Source organism: Mastigoproctus giganteus, chromosome 4, assembly GCF_048544385.1.
Source record: "Mastigoproctus giganteus isolate SK-2022 chromosome 4, ASM4854438v1, whole genome shotgun sequence".
In the NCBI taxonomy this organism is placed as follows: Eukaryota; Metazoa; Arthropoda; class Arachnida; order Uropygi; family Thelyphonidae; genus Mastigoproctus; species Mastigoproctus giganteus.
Genome location: NC_143578.1, coordinates 224,229,314 through 224,249,216, shown reverse-complemented (window position 1 = coordinate 224,249,216; position 19,903 = coordinate 224,229,314). Strand labels below are relative to the sequence as shown.

Below are 19,903 nucleotides of genomic sequence, written 5' to 3'. Positions count from 1 at the left end.
AAGTCATAGTTTCAATAGCGTATTATGCATGGATGCTGTCATTTCTTTCAGTTCTCATTAGCGATGCATGTGTCACTGGTGACAAAGCTTGACAGAGTAACATGATAGTATGATTGTAACAATACAAATACTTGTATTGTTGCAATCATACTATTCAACAAATGGCTACAATCAAATGGATAATTAGGCTATTGGCCTAACCTCTCCCAAACATTGATTCGGCTGAGTAAGCAGCAGGCGTGTGTATCTTATTTATCACTACCACTGATTCAGTAGAGTAAGTAGGGGGCATGAGCATAAATTACACCGTTCATGATTTCGGTTCTAGCTGTTCGAAATTCAGTAGGTGTCATCAAAGATATTTACACAAAAAACATCTTTTGTGTGTACAGGGTACAAAAGTGATTTTTTATTTTTTTAATGACAAACAGAAATACAATACATTATACGGAACAAACTATCCAATAACAAGTAACAATGATTGTAATCTAAACTCAATCCTCAGTTACATAAGTGCAACCTTGGTTACATGTGCTGGAGTGATTCTGTTACTATAGCACGAGAAACCAAGCACATGTAACCAATAATATGTTGTGGTGCATCCCAATAATATGCAAACAATAATAAACATGTAACCAATAATATGTGCTCCAGCATCATGGCTGCTAAGATGTAGTAACAAAAGAACTGGATGCAAAAAATAATTTTGATATCATATACTTAGATTTCAGAAAAGTTTTTGATACTGTTCCATATGAAAGACTAATGTATACAAATTGGAGCAGTGTGGCATTAGGGGCAAGTTACAGCTATGGATAAAAGGATGGTTGAGTGGATAAGACAGAGGATGATTATAAATGGGCATGGGTCTTCTTGGTCTAATGATATTAGTAGAGATCTTCAGGGTTCAGTGTGCTGAGCCCTTTACCATTTAATATATTTATTATGATAATGATGAAGGTATACCATGCTCAATAAGTTTGTAAAAGATACAAAGGCTGGGAGGGTTGGTTAATGACATCAGGTATACCACTCCAACAATACCCAGAAAAACTAAGCACGTGAGGTAAGTGAGGATTAGCATTGATAAACTAGATAGCATATGGAAAGCAGTAATCCAATGAATAACATAGCAACTGGGAGATGCTACACGGTAGTAAAAGGTAGTATAGAAAGATAAAGACAAGATTGGTAAATGTACAGCCTGACAAGACGTTTTCATCTCAGTCTGTTCATATTACAATGTCAAGCCTGAGATTAAACTGTAGATATATTCTAGGGAGCTAGGAAGAAATCTGCAAACCACCTATGCACTTAACTTTCCAATCAGTTGCAATTCCAGAACCAAATAAATCTTGTATGGAAAGTGCCAAAGGTTTTTTTGTCAGGATTTATAGCAGTGAGCTGTATGGAATTCCTACCCACCCCTGTGAGAGGCACTTCGTGTTGTTATTATTTATGTAGCATATTAGTATTTAAGGCCATATTGCATTTTGTATATTATGTCTATAGAAGTGCGTGTTTGAGAGCTGGTTTCCACACTGTGCATGCTGAAAACTCTGAATAACTTGGATGGCAAAATTCTATTCACTCTACCAATGTCAGCTAATTACCTGATCAAAGAAACTTTTAAAAATTGGTCCAGCCTCTGAGAGGATTCAAACCCAGACTTCTCCAAATGAATGACAAGTAGTGAAACTGCTATACCATTAAGATTCAATGATTACGTGGATTGTGTGTGTAATAGATATTACACACACACACACACACACACACACTCTAGACTATGTGGAACACTCTCCACAAATTTCTTGTAAATTGTTCTGTGATATTTTCCACCATTTGTCCTTCAAACCAGCGGCCAGTTCTGTTTTTTGGGCGGTTTCTCCTCATTTGCACCTGATGATCCAATTCATTCCAGAGGTACTCCATAGGATTGAGGCCAATCCAATTTTTTCGAAGATCAAGTCCTTAAACCAGTCTGTCACAATGCAAGCAGTATGACTGAATGAAGTGTTATGCTGATACAGGTATGGGCCTTCCCCCGATGTGCTGCCACAATGTAGGTAATACATTATTGTCCAGGACATCTAGGCAGACCTCATGCTCCATTACGCTGCCCCACCAAACTTCACTGTCAGGATAATACAATCCAGCAAGTAGATTTCTTTCGGTATCTGTCACACCCAGGCACAACCATCAGACTGGATGATGTACCATGACTCGCTCATCACTCCAAAACACTGCTTTCTATTGGTCTATGGCCCAAGAATAGAAGGCCTTACACCAAGATAGCTGGTATCTGACATTATTCAGAGTGATAAATGGCATGTGGGCAGCTGTGTGGTAGTGGTAACCGATATAGTGCAGTGCCCTGCTCATTGTACTGGTGCTGGCATGTGTTGTTGTTGTTTATTTGGTTTTTAGGAGCATTAGCAACTAAGGCCATATTGCTCCGGGATATGTGGTGGTCATTCCCTGACCTTTCTGCATCCTCCGTATTTGGTGGTGACGGGCTCGAACCCCAGTCTAATCAAGAAGCGTGTGCTACGCACGGCTGCTCCTTCCCACCTGGCTACGGAGGCGCCCTGACATGTGTCCCAATTACCTCACTGAAGGCCCATGTGTGATGTGATATGTTGACTTGTATTTTGAGTGGACAATTCTTTGCAGGGTTTTCCTGCCATGTTCTGTCAGGTTTGGGTTTTAAGGGTTGTTTTGATGGTTTCAGCACAAGTCTGTTTCCATTTGTAGATCACATCATCACTTTTTGACCTAGGTATCTTCAGTGCCATTGAAATGTCATGTACAGACTGACTGCTTATGCGGCAACTTATTATCATTCCGTGTTTGAAGTCTGTTTTCATTGATGGAGGCATTTTCCATTCATTTTGGAAGATGCATCAGTTCAAAGGCATGTGAACATATTTATAATTGTGCCTGACACATTTCAATTGGGTAGAATGTGATCAACTATCAATGATATATCAAGATATTAATGGAAAGACAGTGTATATCTGTTAAACGTTATAATAAAATATCAAAAAAGTTTATAATATATGAGACAAAGTTCATATAGTTCCAGGCATTCTATACAATGCCTGGCACTTTGCTGGTAACACATACAGTTCACCACTTAGGGTGAAATTAGTAATTTAGCTATATGCTAAGGATAAGAATTAAATTAAATCCTCTACTGAGAAAGTTTCTCTTATAAAGAAATTTGGGGGGGGGGGAGAGAAACTGGGAACTGGTATTATTGGGCCCAGTTAATTTTCTCTAATTTACCTAACATAAATAATAATTTTTTGAATAAAGAATACTACTGTAAATATAAATTGTATATTTGTAAAGATTATTGTTAGTGGATCACTAAGCTTAAATGTTCCAAATTATGTAGTGATATTAAGATAGTGGAGAGTATTATAAGTTCTTGACAATAACAGAAGGTTATTTGGTTTTTAGGAGCATTAGCAACTAAGGCCATATTGCTCCGAGGATATGCGGTGGTGATTCCGTGACTTGACAATAACAAACAACCAATTTATTGTTAATAATAAATGGCATGCGTGTGTGTGGGGGGGGGGATGGCAACATTTAGCATTGATGGTATTCAGTTTTTCAGGTTCAAGAACAATTTATCAAAAATTTACGCTTGATTGATTAAAGTGCCTCTTACAAGTAACTTACAACTTTGGAAGAATTAAGTATGCACATGGAAAGGAAAGTAAATGTGAGCTTTGCTTTTAATGATTGCTCCAGACTGGGAAAAGGAAACAAACGGCAATCATTAAATAATATGAAAATTACCTCTTAAGTTCCGTGCTTCATGAATTTCTTCACAAATTTTTTCAAATGCTTCATCAAGATCACTAGCAACTATAGCATGGGCACTGTCTCTCAAGGCACAAGCACGATGGCGAATCATTTTATCTATTAAAAAAAAAAAAAAAAGAGACCAAAACTTTAACATACATAATAAATTTAACAGAGCATTTTATGTGAAAATACAGGTAGTTCAAGACTTTACGAATTAATTCCTTCCTAGTGTGTGCTCGTAAAGAGGGAATTTATTTCCCATAGGCATAATGTTAAAAATAGGGGTTACATTCTTAAACAATGAAATTAGTTAGCTAATTAGCTTATGATTAAACAATGATTGATTTATCCAAAGAAATGAAAACGTAGCCTGTAAAATCAAGCAAATTATAATAATAAAGAAATTATTTATGACTTACAAATGTTAAAGAATGTTTATTCATCATCATCACAGAGTAGTAAGATCTTACTACTCTGTGATCGTCATCATCGACTAAATGCACACTTGTTGATCACTCATTATTGGCTCAGCACTCAGTTTCTTGCACAAGGAGTCATCTTCTTCAGAAATGCTTCAAGAGGCGTTTGTTTCCAAGATAATCTTCTCTTTTTGTTATAAATTTCAATAGCATGCATAAGCATTTTTTAATGGGATGCAAAAATTGCAACTAACATGATTTGCGTGGAGTAACAAGTTTACGAGGCTTAAAAAAACAAAAGGAATGAAGAGAAGATTCTGAAAATTTATGTTTTTTATATGATTCAAGATTTCAGTAAAGGGTAAACACATTTCACCATAGTAACATAAAAAACCACACAATTCCAACTATCGGTATTTTTGCAAATGCAATAACATAGTTTACCACCTGTTTATAATTGATTGCACTAACAGAAAAGCCAAATAAACTGGAAAGTGCAAATTGTTTTTATTGTTTTATGGTAGTGACCTCCAGAAACGTGCGTTAGAAAAATATCACAAAGCCGTTCAAAATTGGTTCTTATAACAGAACATATGATAACAATGAAAGTGTAGTGCATTTTAATGATTTGAATTGGTAACTAATACAATTTACACTATAAAAAACAACCTTTTAGAGAGTTATATAGCGAAAATTTCAACTTCCGAGGTTGTGGAACGAATTACCAAAAAACAATGTGTTATCGGGTTCACATTATGATATTTTCACAATACGATGGTGGCTCTGGAATGGATTAATATCTTAAAGCGGGGTACACTGTATTGTATAGCTACGTGCGTGGTTTGAAATGTGGTATTTATGGATGTTTAACATTCATTTTTTGCAATTAATATTCATATTTTCGATTTTGTTGATACTTGAAAAAAAAAAAAAAAAACTCGTAAACCGGGGAACTTGTAAAGCGGGAACTACCTGTATTAATAAATCTAATTAAATCTTGTCATATCACCAACAGCTATAAAAAAACAGCAATGTTTCTTCAGTCCGTGTATGCAGGTAAACTTTGCCACTCATAACTATTCAGGATGCATGAAAAGCTGCAACTAAAAAACAACATCACTCCCCAACCCAATATTTAATACTGCACAATTACCACTTGCTCTTTCACATCCGCTCGATGATATTCATGCTTTGCACACAATGTTGTGTTAAAACCAATTTAACACAATTTCTTACATAGTTTATCTTACACATATAACCTTTATTGTATCCCAAAATATTACTCAATTCAATATAATATTGGTCTAAAACCAATTTTTAGGTTCTCATGGGAGACAAAACATCTCCTTGAAGTCAAGAGTATGTGCTGTTACTATTAATGAACTCAATTACTGTGACACTTTACGAATAAATCTAACCATGGTGATATGTTCCAAAATTAATTTTTCTTATGTGGTTAACAGAAATGGGTATGTATGAGCTATTTATGATGAATATTTGGAGTTTTCAGTGGCTGTTCCCACGAGATGTAATAATATGCATTCAAGGTTATCAAAATCTTCAGTGAATGATTTTATACTTCTTAAACACATAGTGGCATCTAAATTATTGTGACATCTTTTGATCACGTTTTGTCACATTTTTTATCACATCTTGCATGCAAACTGAAAACTATGCATGAATATGCACAAAATATTACCCACAAATCTATTGGAATACTGCTTTTAGTGAACACTTGCTTTTTCCTCATTTGTTACATGCATGAAATGTCTGAACATTAGATTTGGTTGTGAACTTGAAAAGTCAGCCATGGAAAAGTAAAATGCTTGTTACACTTTATAGAGTTGATAATATGATGAAAAACCAGTTTTAAAGTAGTCTCAAAGGTACCATGAGGAGAAAATTTTCACTTTAAGATGAAGAAAGAGAACAGAATCTATTACCTGCTGGCAAACCCAAAATGATCAAAACATCAGTAAAGGCTGCATTTTCATTCACATGGATTGATGAACCACTGTTTGAGAACCGCTAAAGAGACACCTCTGGCATTTGGTTTGGTTCACATCATTTTGCCTGAGAATATGGGCATGAGGCACATGAATGCCTTCATCAATATCATTAATATATACAGAAAACAACATTGAACCCTGGAGGACTCCACTAATAACATTAGTCCAGGAAGAGCAGTGTTTGTTGATTACCACTCTTTTTGTCTTTTCCCACTTAACCATCCCTTTATCCATAGTAGCAACTTGCCTTTAATACCACAAGGTTCTAATTTGTACAGAAGTCTTCCAAGTGCGACAGTATCAAATGTCTTCCTAAGATCCAAGTAGAGCAATACCTCGCTTAGAATGGCTTCAAACAGCACGGGTTTCACTATAACACAGTTTTCAATTAAGTTTAAGTTGAAAATTTACTGTACACATTAAAACTCATTCAATTGCCTTAGACACGTATATACATGCTGCGGTGCCAACTATATTGTCTCACATGTGCATATATGCCAACAGCTCCCATCAGGCAGTCAGCAGCAACATGCAACAGTGTTCGGTATTCTTAATTCCATTATGACGAGACAACGTGATAGCTTTTCAAACTTTTCATTTCACAATTTATTTTTTAACCCCTTTAAATACGATCGAAAATATATCAGCATCTTGGCTAGAAATCACTGTCAACAACATGACTTTCCTTTGGCAACATGTTTTGACCCATTTGGCAAATGGTCCCACTGGTTTTGAATTTCAAGTTCAAACAACTGCCAAAGAATTTTCTACAGAAGAATTGGAGAAAGTTTTTCGGGAGATTTACATGGCCTGCGAGGTGATTATGAATGGAGATCGTAACGTTGAACATGGCATCAAGATACGGCAAATTTTACAAGGCGGGATTCGATGCTACAAAGACTTGTATGCCGAGAAAAAGAAGAGACGACTTCATTATTGAAATACCTAAATAAACAATAAAGTTTTATTCTCATCTCTCATGCTGTTACCTTTTCATTAATTAAATTTTTGCAATATATATTTTTTTCAAATCCTTTTAATTGGCTATCAAGTGCAAATTGTTTATAGGTTTATTATAATTTGTTTATGGACTGTTTCTCTGGTATGCATTCAATTAAAACCCATTATAATTTTACCTCAATCACAGCACGGTTTCACATAACACAGAATAGTTTCGGTACCAATTATCAGTGCTATGCGGGGTATTGCTGTATACGATATCAAAATTATTCTCTGCATCCAGTTTCTTTGTGACCACATCATAGTATCCAATCCTTCCCTTTAACAAACCCATGCTGTTTCCAAACTATAACTGAAGCCTTACCTATATGATCCTGAAGTGCTTCTTTAATAGTCATACCAACTGATGAGTTACCGTCAACAAATTCTAAATGGGAAGCATTCAAAGAATTAATAATAGAAGCACTAGACTTTCATACCAACTAAGAAATAGCTAATACAGTCCATTCCGGTTATTTGGGACACATCGGGACTAGTGCATTTTGGCCCGATTAAGCGGCTGCCCCAATTATCCGCAGTTTCATGTAAATAGTTAAAAATACAATGTAACCCCCCCTTATAATTGATTCACTGTACAATCAAATCACATTACGATGAACTCACCATAGTAAAGTACCGTTCACTATACAATGTGTAGTAAGCGCCGGTCATTGTGATCACGTTTGTGAATTGAATTTAAATTCTATTAAATAGCGATTCTAATTAGCAAAAATAGGAGGAATATTATCCACAGGCTATAAAAACAAAGATATATTAAGCACAAATTTACCCTTTATTACCTTACCAATTAAAAAATTAAATGATACGTGAAAATCGGAAGAACATATGTGAAAATCGGAAGAACATATGTGATAATCGGAATAATTAATACGTACTGCAATATGTACCTACGAACTAGTTGACATTTCTGTTCACTGACATTTGTGGGCGGGGGTTAAAATTTAAAACAGTAAAAATATAAGCAATCAATAACAAAGAACAAGGCACACACAAATTGCAAGTAATGCGATATGCGCAAGTGAGAACGGAGTAAAGAGTTACGAAGCTTTAAAAATAGGAATGAACAGAAGATTATGAAAATTAATTTTTTTATATGATTGAAGATTTCATGGAAGTGTAAACACATTTCACCATAATAACCCACAGAATTCCAGCTGTCAGTGTTATCGCAAATTCAGTAAGATCGAGCTTACTGTCTGTTTATGATAGATTTCACTAACAGAAAAGCCCAATAAACAGGTGAATGATAATTGTTTTTATTGTTTTATGGTTGTGACCTCCAGAATTTCGACCGAACCACGTGGTAATAGACAATCGTAGGGTAATCTCCAGTGCTGCGGTCTCCTGCCCCAATTAAACGGCATGCTGTCCCAATTAAGCGAAGTAAACCCTGGCTATTTTCTCGATTGGTTTCTGTTTTTTAAGATTTGCCCCAAATAAACGGCTGCCCCAATTAACCGGTGGCCCAAATAACCGGAATCCACCGTATACCTAAATGGATGTCAGATGAATTCATGACAAAGAAGAAAAATTGCACAGGATGCATATAAATTATCAGTGACACAGAAGCCTATGGTAGATATTTTTTTTTTTTTTTTTGATTTGGTAGTTGTTGGCGCATCGGCTTCTGTGGCCATATTGCACCTCCCAAGGTTTTTGCAGTACTTTTATCCAAGCCCGAGGCGGGAATCGAATGGTAGTCACATTATGCTAAGAAAAACAGCAAAAACTTCTTTATTTATGTAACCACTAGAAAGAAGGAGATGAATCAAATTGGTCCACTTGATATCAAAGGTTTGACTGTTGATGATCCTGCTCAGGTTGCTGACAAACTGAATGAGCATTTGGCATCTACATTCACACATGAGGAATTCTTTACAGCAGGGGATTCCAGAAGTTTATCAAACTCTAACAGCAAACTAAATGACTAACTGAAATTAAAGCGGAAGAGAAATTGTTGAAGTTAAACGTAAGAAAGGCACCTGGGGTGGATAGGATCTATCCAGTTATATTAAGGGAGGCAGTGAAGGAAATAAGCAAACCCTTAGCTATAAATAATAAAACATCCTTGAATTCAGGGAAGGTCCCCGTGGACAGGAGTTGTGCAAATGTATCCCCAGTTCAAAAAGTTAGTTCAGAGGGTGACATGAGTCACCCTTTGAACAAGAGTTAAATTAACAGACCTGTTAGTTTAACTTCTGTTCCCTGGAAAATAATAGAGTCACTGGTTAAAGGAACTAATCCAGGATCATCTACACAAGACTCCTCTTATATTTCAGCCACAGCATCGGTTTTTTTTTAAGGGAAAATCTTGTTTTACCAATTTGACTGGATAATCACATCTACAATGTGGTTACAAAAGAACTGGATGCAAAAAAAAATTCTGATATTGTATACTTGAATTTCAGGAAAGCTTCTGATACTGTTACACATAAAAGATTTCTGTAAGAACTGAGGCAGTGTGGCATTAAGGGCAAGTTGCTGCAATAGATAAACTGATGGGTGAATGAGAGAACAACTAAGAAATATTGTTCAAGGTTTAGGCCTAAATGGTTGTCAGATGAACTAATGAGACATGTGGCAGAGAAGAAAAATGCATGGGATACATACAAATTAATGGGTGACATGGAAGCCTATGATAGATATAAGTTGGTCTGTAAACGAGTCACAAAGGAGATTAGGCAGGCAAAGGCAGACTACGAAAAATCCTTGGCAAAGGATGCAAAGAAAAACAGAAAAGAGTTCTTTACATATTTAAACTCAAGAAGGAAAGGGATGAATCAGATTGGTCCACTGGATATTGATGGTTCAACAGTTGAGGATCCTGCTCAGGTGGCTAACAATCTAAACGAGTATTTTGCATCTACATTCACGCATGAGGAGTTATTCAGGAAGGAGAATGATGTAGGTAAAGTAAACATTGGCAGTGAGCTGGATGATTTTGTAATAACTGAGAGGAAAGTGGAGGAGAGATTGTTGAGGATAAACATAAAAAAAGCACCTGGGGTGGATGGGATCTATCCAGTTATATTAAAGGAGGCAGCAAAGGAAGTAAGCAAACCCCTAGCCATAATTATGAGAGCTTCTTTGGACTCAGGGGAGGTACCCATAGACTGGAGATGTGCAAATGTAACCCCAATTCACAAAGGAGGATCAAAGGCTGACACAAGTAATTATAGACCTGTAAGTTTAACTTCTGTTCCAGGTAAATTAATGGAGGCACTGGTTAAAGAAGCACTGCAGGATCATCTAGACAAGAATTCAGTTATAGCTCAGACGCAGCATGGTTTTGTTAAGGGCAGGTCTTGCCTGACCAATTTAATTGGATACTATGATGTAGTCACAAAAGAACTGGATGCAGGGAATAATTTTGATATTATATATTTGGATCTTAGAAAGGCTTTTGATACTGTTGTACATGGAAGACTGCTGCACAAATTGGAGCAGTGTGGCATTGGAGGCAAATTGCTGCTATGGATAAGGGGATGGTTGAGTGGCAGAAGACAGAGAGTGGTAATCAATGGACACTGCTCAACGTGGATTAATGTTATTAGTGGAGTTCCTCAGGGTTCAGTGTTGGGTCCATTATTGTTTTCAGTGTTTATGAATGATATTGATGATGGGATATCAAGTTTAATGTCCAAGTTTGCAGATGATACAAAGGTTGGCAGGGTTGTTAAGGACACTACTGACGCTATGCTGATGCAACAGGATCTGGAAAGGTTGAACAGATGGGCTGAGAGGTGGCAAATGAAGCTTAACATTGACAAATGTAAAGTACTACATATGGAACACAGTAACCCCAGGGCAACGTATCAACTCTGCGGTACTACACTGACAGTGGTGGAGAATGAAAAGGACCTGGGGGTAATTGTGCAGGCAGATATGAAGTTCTCTGAGCAGTGCAGACGAGCTGCAAGAGTAGCTCATGGTGTCTTGTCAATGATATACAGGAATTTTTCTAGCAGGGATAAGGAGGTGATTATTCCCTTGTATAAGGCAATGGTTAGGCCACATCTTGAGTACTGTATACAGGTCTGGAGGCCTCATTTCAAGAAGGATGTAGAGCTGCTGGAACGGGTACAGAGAAGGGCAACAAGATTAGTGAATGGAACAAAGGGTTGCTCTTACGAAGAAAGGCTTAAGTTTTGCAAATTACAGAGTCCGGAGACTAGGCACCGGCGAGGTGATCTGATAGAGGTGTATAAGGCTTTGAATGGTTTGAGCATGCTCAATGCCAATGGGATTCTTCATCTTGCTCAGAATAATCACCTCAGAGGGCATAAATTCAAATTGAGGAAGGACGGATGTCGGATAGATGTGCGGAAATTTGCCTTTGGCCAGCGGGTGGTTGGTTGGTGGAACCGACTTCCATCACTTGTTGTTGAAGTTGATAGCCTAAACAAATTTAAAGCTCAACTGGACAGGTATTTCGAACGAACGGAGGGATGAAATGGGAGTGGTGTGTGTTTTTTTTTTTTTTTTTTGGCTGATGCTGAATAAGCTTGCTTTCTTGCATCATATGCCTCTACTAATGCTAATGCAATGCTAATGCTAACACAGAGAGTGGTAATCAATGGATACTGCTCTTTGTGGACTAATGTTATTAGTGGAGTCCCCCAGGTTCAGTGTTCGGCCTATTGTTGTTTTCTATATTTATAATTGATACAGATGAAGGCATATCAAGCTTAATGTCCAAGTTTGCAGATGATAAAAATGCTGCCAGGGCGGTTAATGACAGCAATGACAATATGACAAGGACTAGATACTGCACCAGGATCTAGAAAAGTTAGGCAGATAGGTTGAGAAATGGCAATTGAAGTTTAACATTGATAAATGCAAAGTACAGCATATGGATAGCTGTAACCCCAGAGCAATGTACCAAACGTGTGGTACCACTCTGAAGTAGTGGAAAGTGAAAATAAAACCTGTGGGTAACTATCAGATATGAAGTTCTCTGAGCAACGGAGACAGGCTGCCAGGATTGCTCATGGGATTTTGTCAATGATATACAGGAATTTTGCTAGCAAGGATAAGGAGGTGATTATCCCATTGTATAAAGCAATGGTCAGGCCACATCTTGAGTACTGCATACAGGTGTGGAGGCCTCATTTTAGGAAGGATGTGGAGCTGGTGGTAGGAGAACAGAGAAGGGCAACGAGCTTACCAAGACAGGCTTCAGTTCTGAAAATTGCAGCAGCTGGAGACTAGAAACCTGTGAGGTGATTTGACTGATGTGTTTAAGACTCTGAACGGATTGAGCAAGCTCAATGCTAATGGGATTCTTTCTCTTGGTTTGAACGCTCACACATGAGACTGCTCAAATTTAAATTGGGAAAGACAGTTGCAGAATAGATGTGCAGAAGTTTGCCTTTAGTCAGCAGGTGGTTGACTGCTGGTACGAACTTCTATCTGTTGTGGAAGTTGATAGCTTAAATAAAGTCAAGGAAGAACTAAACAAACTATTGGAGGGAATGAATAAGCGAAATGGGAGCTGCCTTTTTCGTTTTGGTTGAAGCTGTATGAGCTTGCTTTCTTGCATGATCTTCTAAAGCTAATGTTATTCACATCCAACTCATTAGCCATCATTCTCAGGATCAAATGATAATGATGATCTCTGTTAACAATTTCCAAAACTTTTGCAACTCTGTCCTCATCCTCATTTCAAGAGGTTGACAGACGCACATGCCATGGTTGATAGACGCACATGCCAAACGACCATCTTTGAAACATTTATATCCCTGGCTTGTAGCCATGAAGGGTGTTGTGTTCAGCAATGTGTGTTCTTCTATTTATACCATTCAAACACACTGGTAAGACTTAACATTTCATCATCATAAACAGTTTTTAACAATTCCTATGTTTCTGTTGCAGATTTTTCCATTTTAAAGTAAAATTTGGTATTCATTGCTCCACTGCAAACTCATGGCATGGAATATTAAAACTACTAATGAAACTGGTTGCTATTTACAACCTGTCAGCCCATTGGACAATTTCCCACTTCTGTATAAGCCAGAATATCACCAGTGGATCGACACTGACGGAATCCATACTGCTGATCGTTGATCAGACAGAAGGTTTCTAGGTAGTTTAAGAGTTGGCGGTTAATTGATTTCTCCATTATTTCAGAAAGAGTAGAAGTAATTGCAATGGGACGATAATTGGATGGGAGGGATTTGTCACCATTTTTAGGAACTGGCTGGATATGAGCAAATTTCCAAGATCGGCATTTAAGAAATTGGTAACAGATTTTCGAGAACTTGAAGCTGATTGAGCAGGAAAAGGTTTCTCAAAATGGAAAGTGGAATGCAGTGTGCTATCATCAGCAAAACTATGGATAGGATTTCCAGTCAATGGAAGAAGGTCATTAATATACAAGAGGAAAAGAGTGGGAGAAAGAACTGAACCTTGGGGGACACCGGCATTAGTGGAGAAGTTAGAAGACAGGGAGCCATCTACCATCACCCTCAGCGAGTGATCAGAGAGAAAACTGAATAACCAATTATAAAAAACAGTTGGCAAACCATAAGATGGAAGCTTGTTTAGAAGACCTTTGTGCCAAACACGATCGAAAGCCTTTGAGATGTCAAGAGCAACTGATTGTGTTTCACCAAACTTTTCCATTGAATTAGTCCATAAATGGGTAACATAAGCCAGAATATCACCAGTGGATCGATACTGACTGAATCCATACTGGCGATCATTGATCAGATGGAAGGTTTCTTGGCGGTTAATTGATTTCTCCATTACTTTAGAAAGAGTAGAAGTAATTGCAATAGGACGATAATTGGACGGGAGGGACTTCTCACTCTTTTTAGAAACTGGCTGGATATGAGCAAATTTCCAAACAGAAGAAAAAACACCTTTGGAATAAGAAAGTGAAAAAAGCGGCAAAGAATAGGAGTAAGTTCAGGAGCACAGGTTTTGAGAACAAGTGGAGAAATACCATCAGGACCTGGAGCTTTCTTAGCATTGAGATTCATCAAAATCCTCCTGATATCCTTTTGACGGAAGACCACAGGAGGCATTGAATGGAGCATATTGGGAATGGTGGGAGGGGTTTTACCAAGATCATTAATACATGAGCTGGAAGAAAAATGGGATGCTAGCAGGTCAGCTTTATCCTTGGCTGAAGTGACAACTAACCATCTGGTTTTGACAGAGGTGGGAGCACAGACGGGCAAAAGTTGTGGCCAATAGCTTTGGCAAGAGACCAGAATGCTCGGCTATCATTAGGGCAAGAAGCAAGTTTTCTACTCTTAGCCTGTTCAAACTCTAGTTTGGACTGATTAATAACTGCTTTACAATTGTTGCGAGCTTTGGTGTAGGCAGAAAGAAAATGAAACTGAAGAATTAGAAACAATCCAATTACGATATGCAACATTCTTCTCTTGAACAACCTTAGCACATTTATTGGAAAACCAAGGTTTAGATAAAGAATGAGATTTTAAAGTGGAGTGTGGGATAAAGGATTCCATTCCTGCAAGAATAATTTCACTGACACAATCTGAGCAAACGTTGAGATCAGAAGTTTTGAAACTGTAATCCAACCATGGAAAAGAAGTCTTGCAGGTCATCCCATTTTGCATTCTTGTAATGCCAAAAAACAAGAGGTTGGGAATAGCCATGAGATAAAGGTTCCATTGGAGAAGAGACAATCACCAAGTTGTGATCTGAAGTGCCTAAAGGACCTCTCACTTCGACCGTGTACTTAGAAGGGTTTTTTTTTTTTTAGAAAAAGATCAAGCGTGTTGGCTATATGATTAGGATTGTCCGGTATTCTTGTAGGTAAATGAACAATCTGTGCTAGGCCATTAGTAATTGCAAAAGCCTCAGCATCTCGTCCAGCTGGGTCGGTGTGACTAGAAAACGGAAGCCAGCTGGAGTTGTGAACATGAAAATCACCAAGGAAAATTACCTCACTGTTATGAAAGTTGGACTGGAGAAAGTCAAGTTGCAAAGGGAGGAAGTCAAAGAGCTTCAAGTGATTAGTGGAATTGGGAGAACGGTAGAGACAACAGATGAATTTGACACAATGAGGTAGAGAGATTTTAAGCCAGAGAAGATCAAAGAGAGGAGATTCCAAATTGCCAAGTCTCTGACAGGGAATATCAAAACGGACATATGCACAAGTATCACCTTTGAGGCGAAAGGTGATACAGCGAATAATTTGGGCATCTGAGATGAGCAGTAGTTGAATCAACCGACAACTGAGATTCTGTCAGAAAAAGTACATGGGGTTTGGCAGACTGCAAGTGGAAATCGGAATTGAGACCACGTATATTTGTGAAATGAATTAGGAAGTGCTTGGGAGGTTTAGATCTTTTTGCAGATAAGCTTACTCTATTAGTTTGACAATTCATGGTGTATTCAATAGTGAGAAAAAGTGGGTGGGACATGCTGTATGAAGTAATGAAATTTTTTGATATGGCGTACACGTGGTAAGAATATACCCAGATCCTTGACATAACATGACCTCGACAATGCGCCCCGCATACACACTACTCGGACTCCCTCCATCACTATCTGGCAGAGTAGAGGTAGCAAGATTATACACTAGCTGATCTGGAAGCCTCCTAGAGAGTTACCAATAGGTTCGGTCTGGTGTACTAACTAGCGGCCGGCCTGCGAACACCGTTTTAGAGCTGTACCCTCGAAAAGTAAGGGATATTGGATCTCGCCACGACATTCATCATAACCTCAAAAGTCATAAATCATACTGCATGATGGAAGAGATAGGGAAGGGTTGACCGGAACTTAGCTCTAGAGACTAAACATGGGTTCCACCACTTCAAGCCTCCAATAAACAAAGTGGTGGTGGTATTGCACCGGTTGATGAGTCATGTACCATCTAGTACTGCCTGGTAACATAGAGCGGCAGCGTTCCTCCATGTGGTGTGGGCGCCACACCTCGGCCCCTGCTTACGTTGGTTCACACCTGGGTGGTCACCCACCATGTACTTGTACATGGAGGTTATACCTAGGATTATTAACAGTCCCACCATTGTGAAGGTGCAAGCAGAGGATTTGGCTGTCACAGACCGTCCGGACTTCGCCGAAATTAGGTCCACTTGACTTGAGTGTCACCCGAATATCAGTTCTATCAGCGTTTTAGACTCCCAGGTAGCAAGTACAGCTTGTCTGGCATATCTGAGAGAATGTCTGTGACAACCTCAAGGACCAAATATGTCACAACTTATCACATATGACTGCAACAGCACGAGTCTGGGAACTTTCTTGCCACACTCTCTAAGATACACATTTAGTGGGGTTGAATTAAAAATAGTAGGGGAAGAAAGAGATGGGGGAGTTATGTGGAGATGAAATTCTATGTGTAGTGTGAACAGGTAGCCAGAAAAGCCCATGGTATCCCATCTATAATTTAATGAACAATACCCTATAAAGACAGGGAGGTCATAATCACACTATATAAGACAATTATAAGACTACACATGGAATACTGTGTCCAAGTATGTAGATTTCATCTAAAATAAGACATTGAGCTTCTTGAAGGGGTCCAAAGACAGTCAACCCACATGGTGAGATCAAGAAAAGGGCAACTGTACAAAGTAAGACTGTTTATGTGGAGTGCAGAGCTTGGCTTGGCAACCAAGCACTCTCGTGTGTATAAGGCTCTGAGAGGAAAAAGTAAAATAAATAAAGGTGATTTCACTGCTTTAAAGGATTCCATAACTAGGTGCTATAAATTCAAATTATTGGGTAAGGCATTTAGACTGGATTACAGGAAGGTCTCTGTAGGTCAATGAGTTTTTGATTATGGGATCAAGTTAATTCCACAGGCAGATGAGGCTGACAGTTTAAAGAAATTCATAGGTCAACTGGCTAATTATCTACATGAGGAGGGAAGCACATAATTAGTCTATTTTCTTATCTACTTTTTATATATCTTTCTTCTTTTATATTTTCATTTATTTATTATTATTATTTTATTTTTTGCCTGATGCAGCAAAAGCTAGTAGCTTCATTGCACTATATGGCTTATGCTAAATACCATTAGATTTTTATAAATTTTTTTGATATATTTATTATTTTACTTTATTTTTTGGCTGGTACAGCAAAAGCCTGTGGCTTCATTGCACTATAAAGCTAATACTAATAGTAACAACTAATAAAATTTAGGCATGTTAGTTGCATAAAATAACAACTATATATCTAACACCCTTTGATAGTTAGTTAGCACAAACACCTGAAATGCAACTACACAATCCATTTGATCTCAGGATATATAACCATCTAAATTATAGTGTACTCCATATGCGTATAATGGCTAACTGGTTAACAATAGCATTAATGCAACACACTACTATATACTACAAATTAAATCTTATAAATTCTTAGTAAGAATATCAACAACAGGATTAACTTTGAGGGTTATTATCAAATAAAAGAGCACTTCAAATAAAAAATTTTATTTTGAGTAAGCTAAACAATATATAAAAATTATGTTTCTTGAAAGGATGATGAAAAACGTTTTTTACTAGCCTACGAATGCACAAAGTTCCTGAAGCTACCTTGAGGAGTGCATCAAACAAAAACACATAATGGAAATCCATTTGCTCTGATCGTGTCAGTGAAATTATTCTTGTAGGAATGGAATCCTTTATCCCACACTCCACTTTAAAATCTCATCCTTTATCTAAAACCTTGGTTTTCCAATAAAATGTGCTAAGGCTGTTCAAAAGAAGAATGTTGCATATCGTAATTGGCTTGTTTCCAATCCTTCAGTTTCATTTTCTGCATACCCCAAAGCTCGCAACAATTGTAAAGCAGTTATTAATCAGTCCAAACTAGATTTTGAACAGGCTAAGAGCAGAAAACTTGTTTTTGCCCTAATGGTAGCCGAGCATTATGGTCTCTTGCCAAAGGTATTGGCCGCAACTTTTGCCCATCTCTGCTCCCACATCTGTCAAAACCAGATGGTTCTGTTGTCACTTCAGCCAAAGATAAAGCTGACCTGCTAGCATCCCATTTTTCTTCCAACTCGTGTATTAATCATCTTGGTAAAACCCCTCCCACCATGCTCTATTCAATGCCTCCTGTGGTCTTCCGTCAAAAGGATATCAGAAGGATTTTGATGAATCTCGATGCTAAGAAAGCTCCAGGTCCTGATGGTATTTCTCCACTTGTTCTCAAAACCTGTGCTCCTGAAATTACTCCTATTCTTTGCCGCTTTTTTCACTTTCTTATTCCAAAGGTGTTTTTCCTTCTGCTTGGAAATTTGCTCATATCCAGTCAGTTTCTAAATAGAGTGACAAGTCCCTCCCATCCAATTATCGTCCTATTGCAATTACTTCTACTCTTTCTAAAGTAATGGAGAAATCAATTAACCGCCAAGAAACCTTCCATCTGATCAATGATCGCCAGTATGGATTCAGTCAGTATCGATCCACTGGTGATATTCTGATTTATGTTACCCATTTATGGACTAATTCAATGGAAAAGTTTGGTGAAACACAATCAGTTGCTCTTGACATCTCAAAGGCTTTCGATCGTGTTTGGCACAAAGGTCTTCTAAACAAGCTTCCATCTTATGGTTTGCCAACTGTTTTTTATAATTGGTTATTCAGTTTTCTCTCTGATCGCTTGCTGAGGGTGATGGTAGATGGCTCCCTGTCTTCTAACTTCTCCACTAATGCTGGTGTCCCCCAAGGTTCAGTTCTTTCTCCCACTCTTTTCCTCTTGTATATTAATGACCTTCTTCCATTGAGTGGAAATCCTATCCATAGTTTTGCTGATGATAGCACATTGCATTCCACTTTCCATTTTGAAAAACCTTGTGCTGCTCAATCAGATTCAACTTCTCAAATATCAGCTACCAATTCCGTAAATGCCAATCTCTAGGTAATTCTCCGTGGGGCAAAGACAACTTAGTTGATTTCAATCCTTCTAAAACTCAGTCTTGTCTTATATCTCGCAAAAAGGATTCTTCTGCTCCTATGCTTACCTTTAGTGACACTCCGATTTCAAGGCAAAATGATATATCTCTTTTGGGGATTACCCTGACTTCTAATCTCTCTTGGCACAAGCACATTACAAATATTGCTTCCTCCACATCAAAAAAACTTGGTTTTCTCTTTCACTCTCAGCATTACTTTTCCTCCAAACAGCTGTTCACTTTGTACAAATCACAAATCTGCCCTACCATGGAATATTGTTCCCACATCTGGGGCAGTGCCCCCAAAATCTCTCTCAGGCTTCTAGATTCCATTCAGAAGAGGGCAGTTAGGTTAATTAAAGACTCATCTCTAACAGACTGAACTCTGTGTCTCATAGACGTACTGTTTGTGCTGCATGCCTTTTCTACAGATACTTCCATGGTCACTGTTCTTCTGAATTGGCTTCTATAATTCCCGCTCTCTTTTCAAAACAGTCCAAACACGTTCTGCCACCAGTCAACATCCATTTACTGTCCAACTTCAAACTCACAGAACCAACTTTTCATCTTTCTCGTTTATTATTCATTCAACTGCCGTTTTCTGGAACAACCTTCCTTCATACGTATTTCCTAAAAAGGGTATGAAAATTACAGTCTACAGAAGTTCAAGTCTAATGTCAACAAATATCTTCTTTCGTCTTTTCAACCTCCAACCCAAGCACGGTACTAAGTACTATAGG

At 37.9% G+C, this 19,903-nt stretch overlaps 1 protein-coding gene across 1 annotated transcript in view; it reads right to left on the bottom strand.

The window, feature by feature from the left end:
* The window catches only part of LOC150087437 (ATPase family AAA domain-containing protein 2-like), a 450,193-nt gene that overhangs the window by 149,660 nt on the left and 280,630 nt on the right, over positions 1-19,903 (bottom strand). Inside the window, exon 20 of the mRNA XM_090372484.1 lies at positions 3,811-3,933. Coding sequence (XP_090228610.1) covers positions 3,811-3,933 — 123 coding nt within the window. The remainder of the gene's footprint in view (positions 1-3,810; positions 3,934-19,903) is intronic.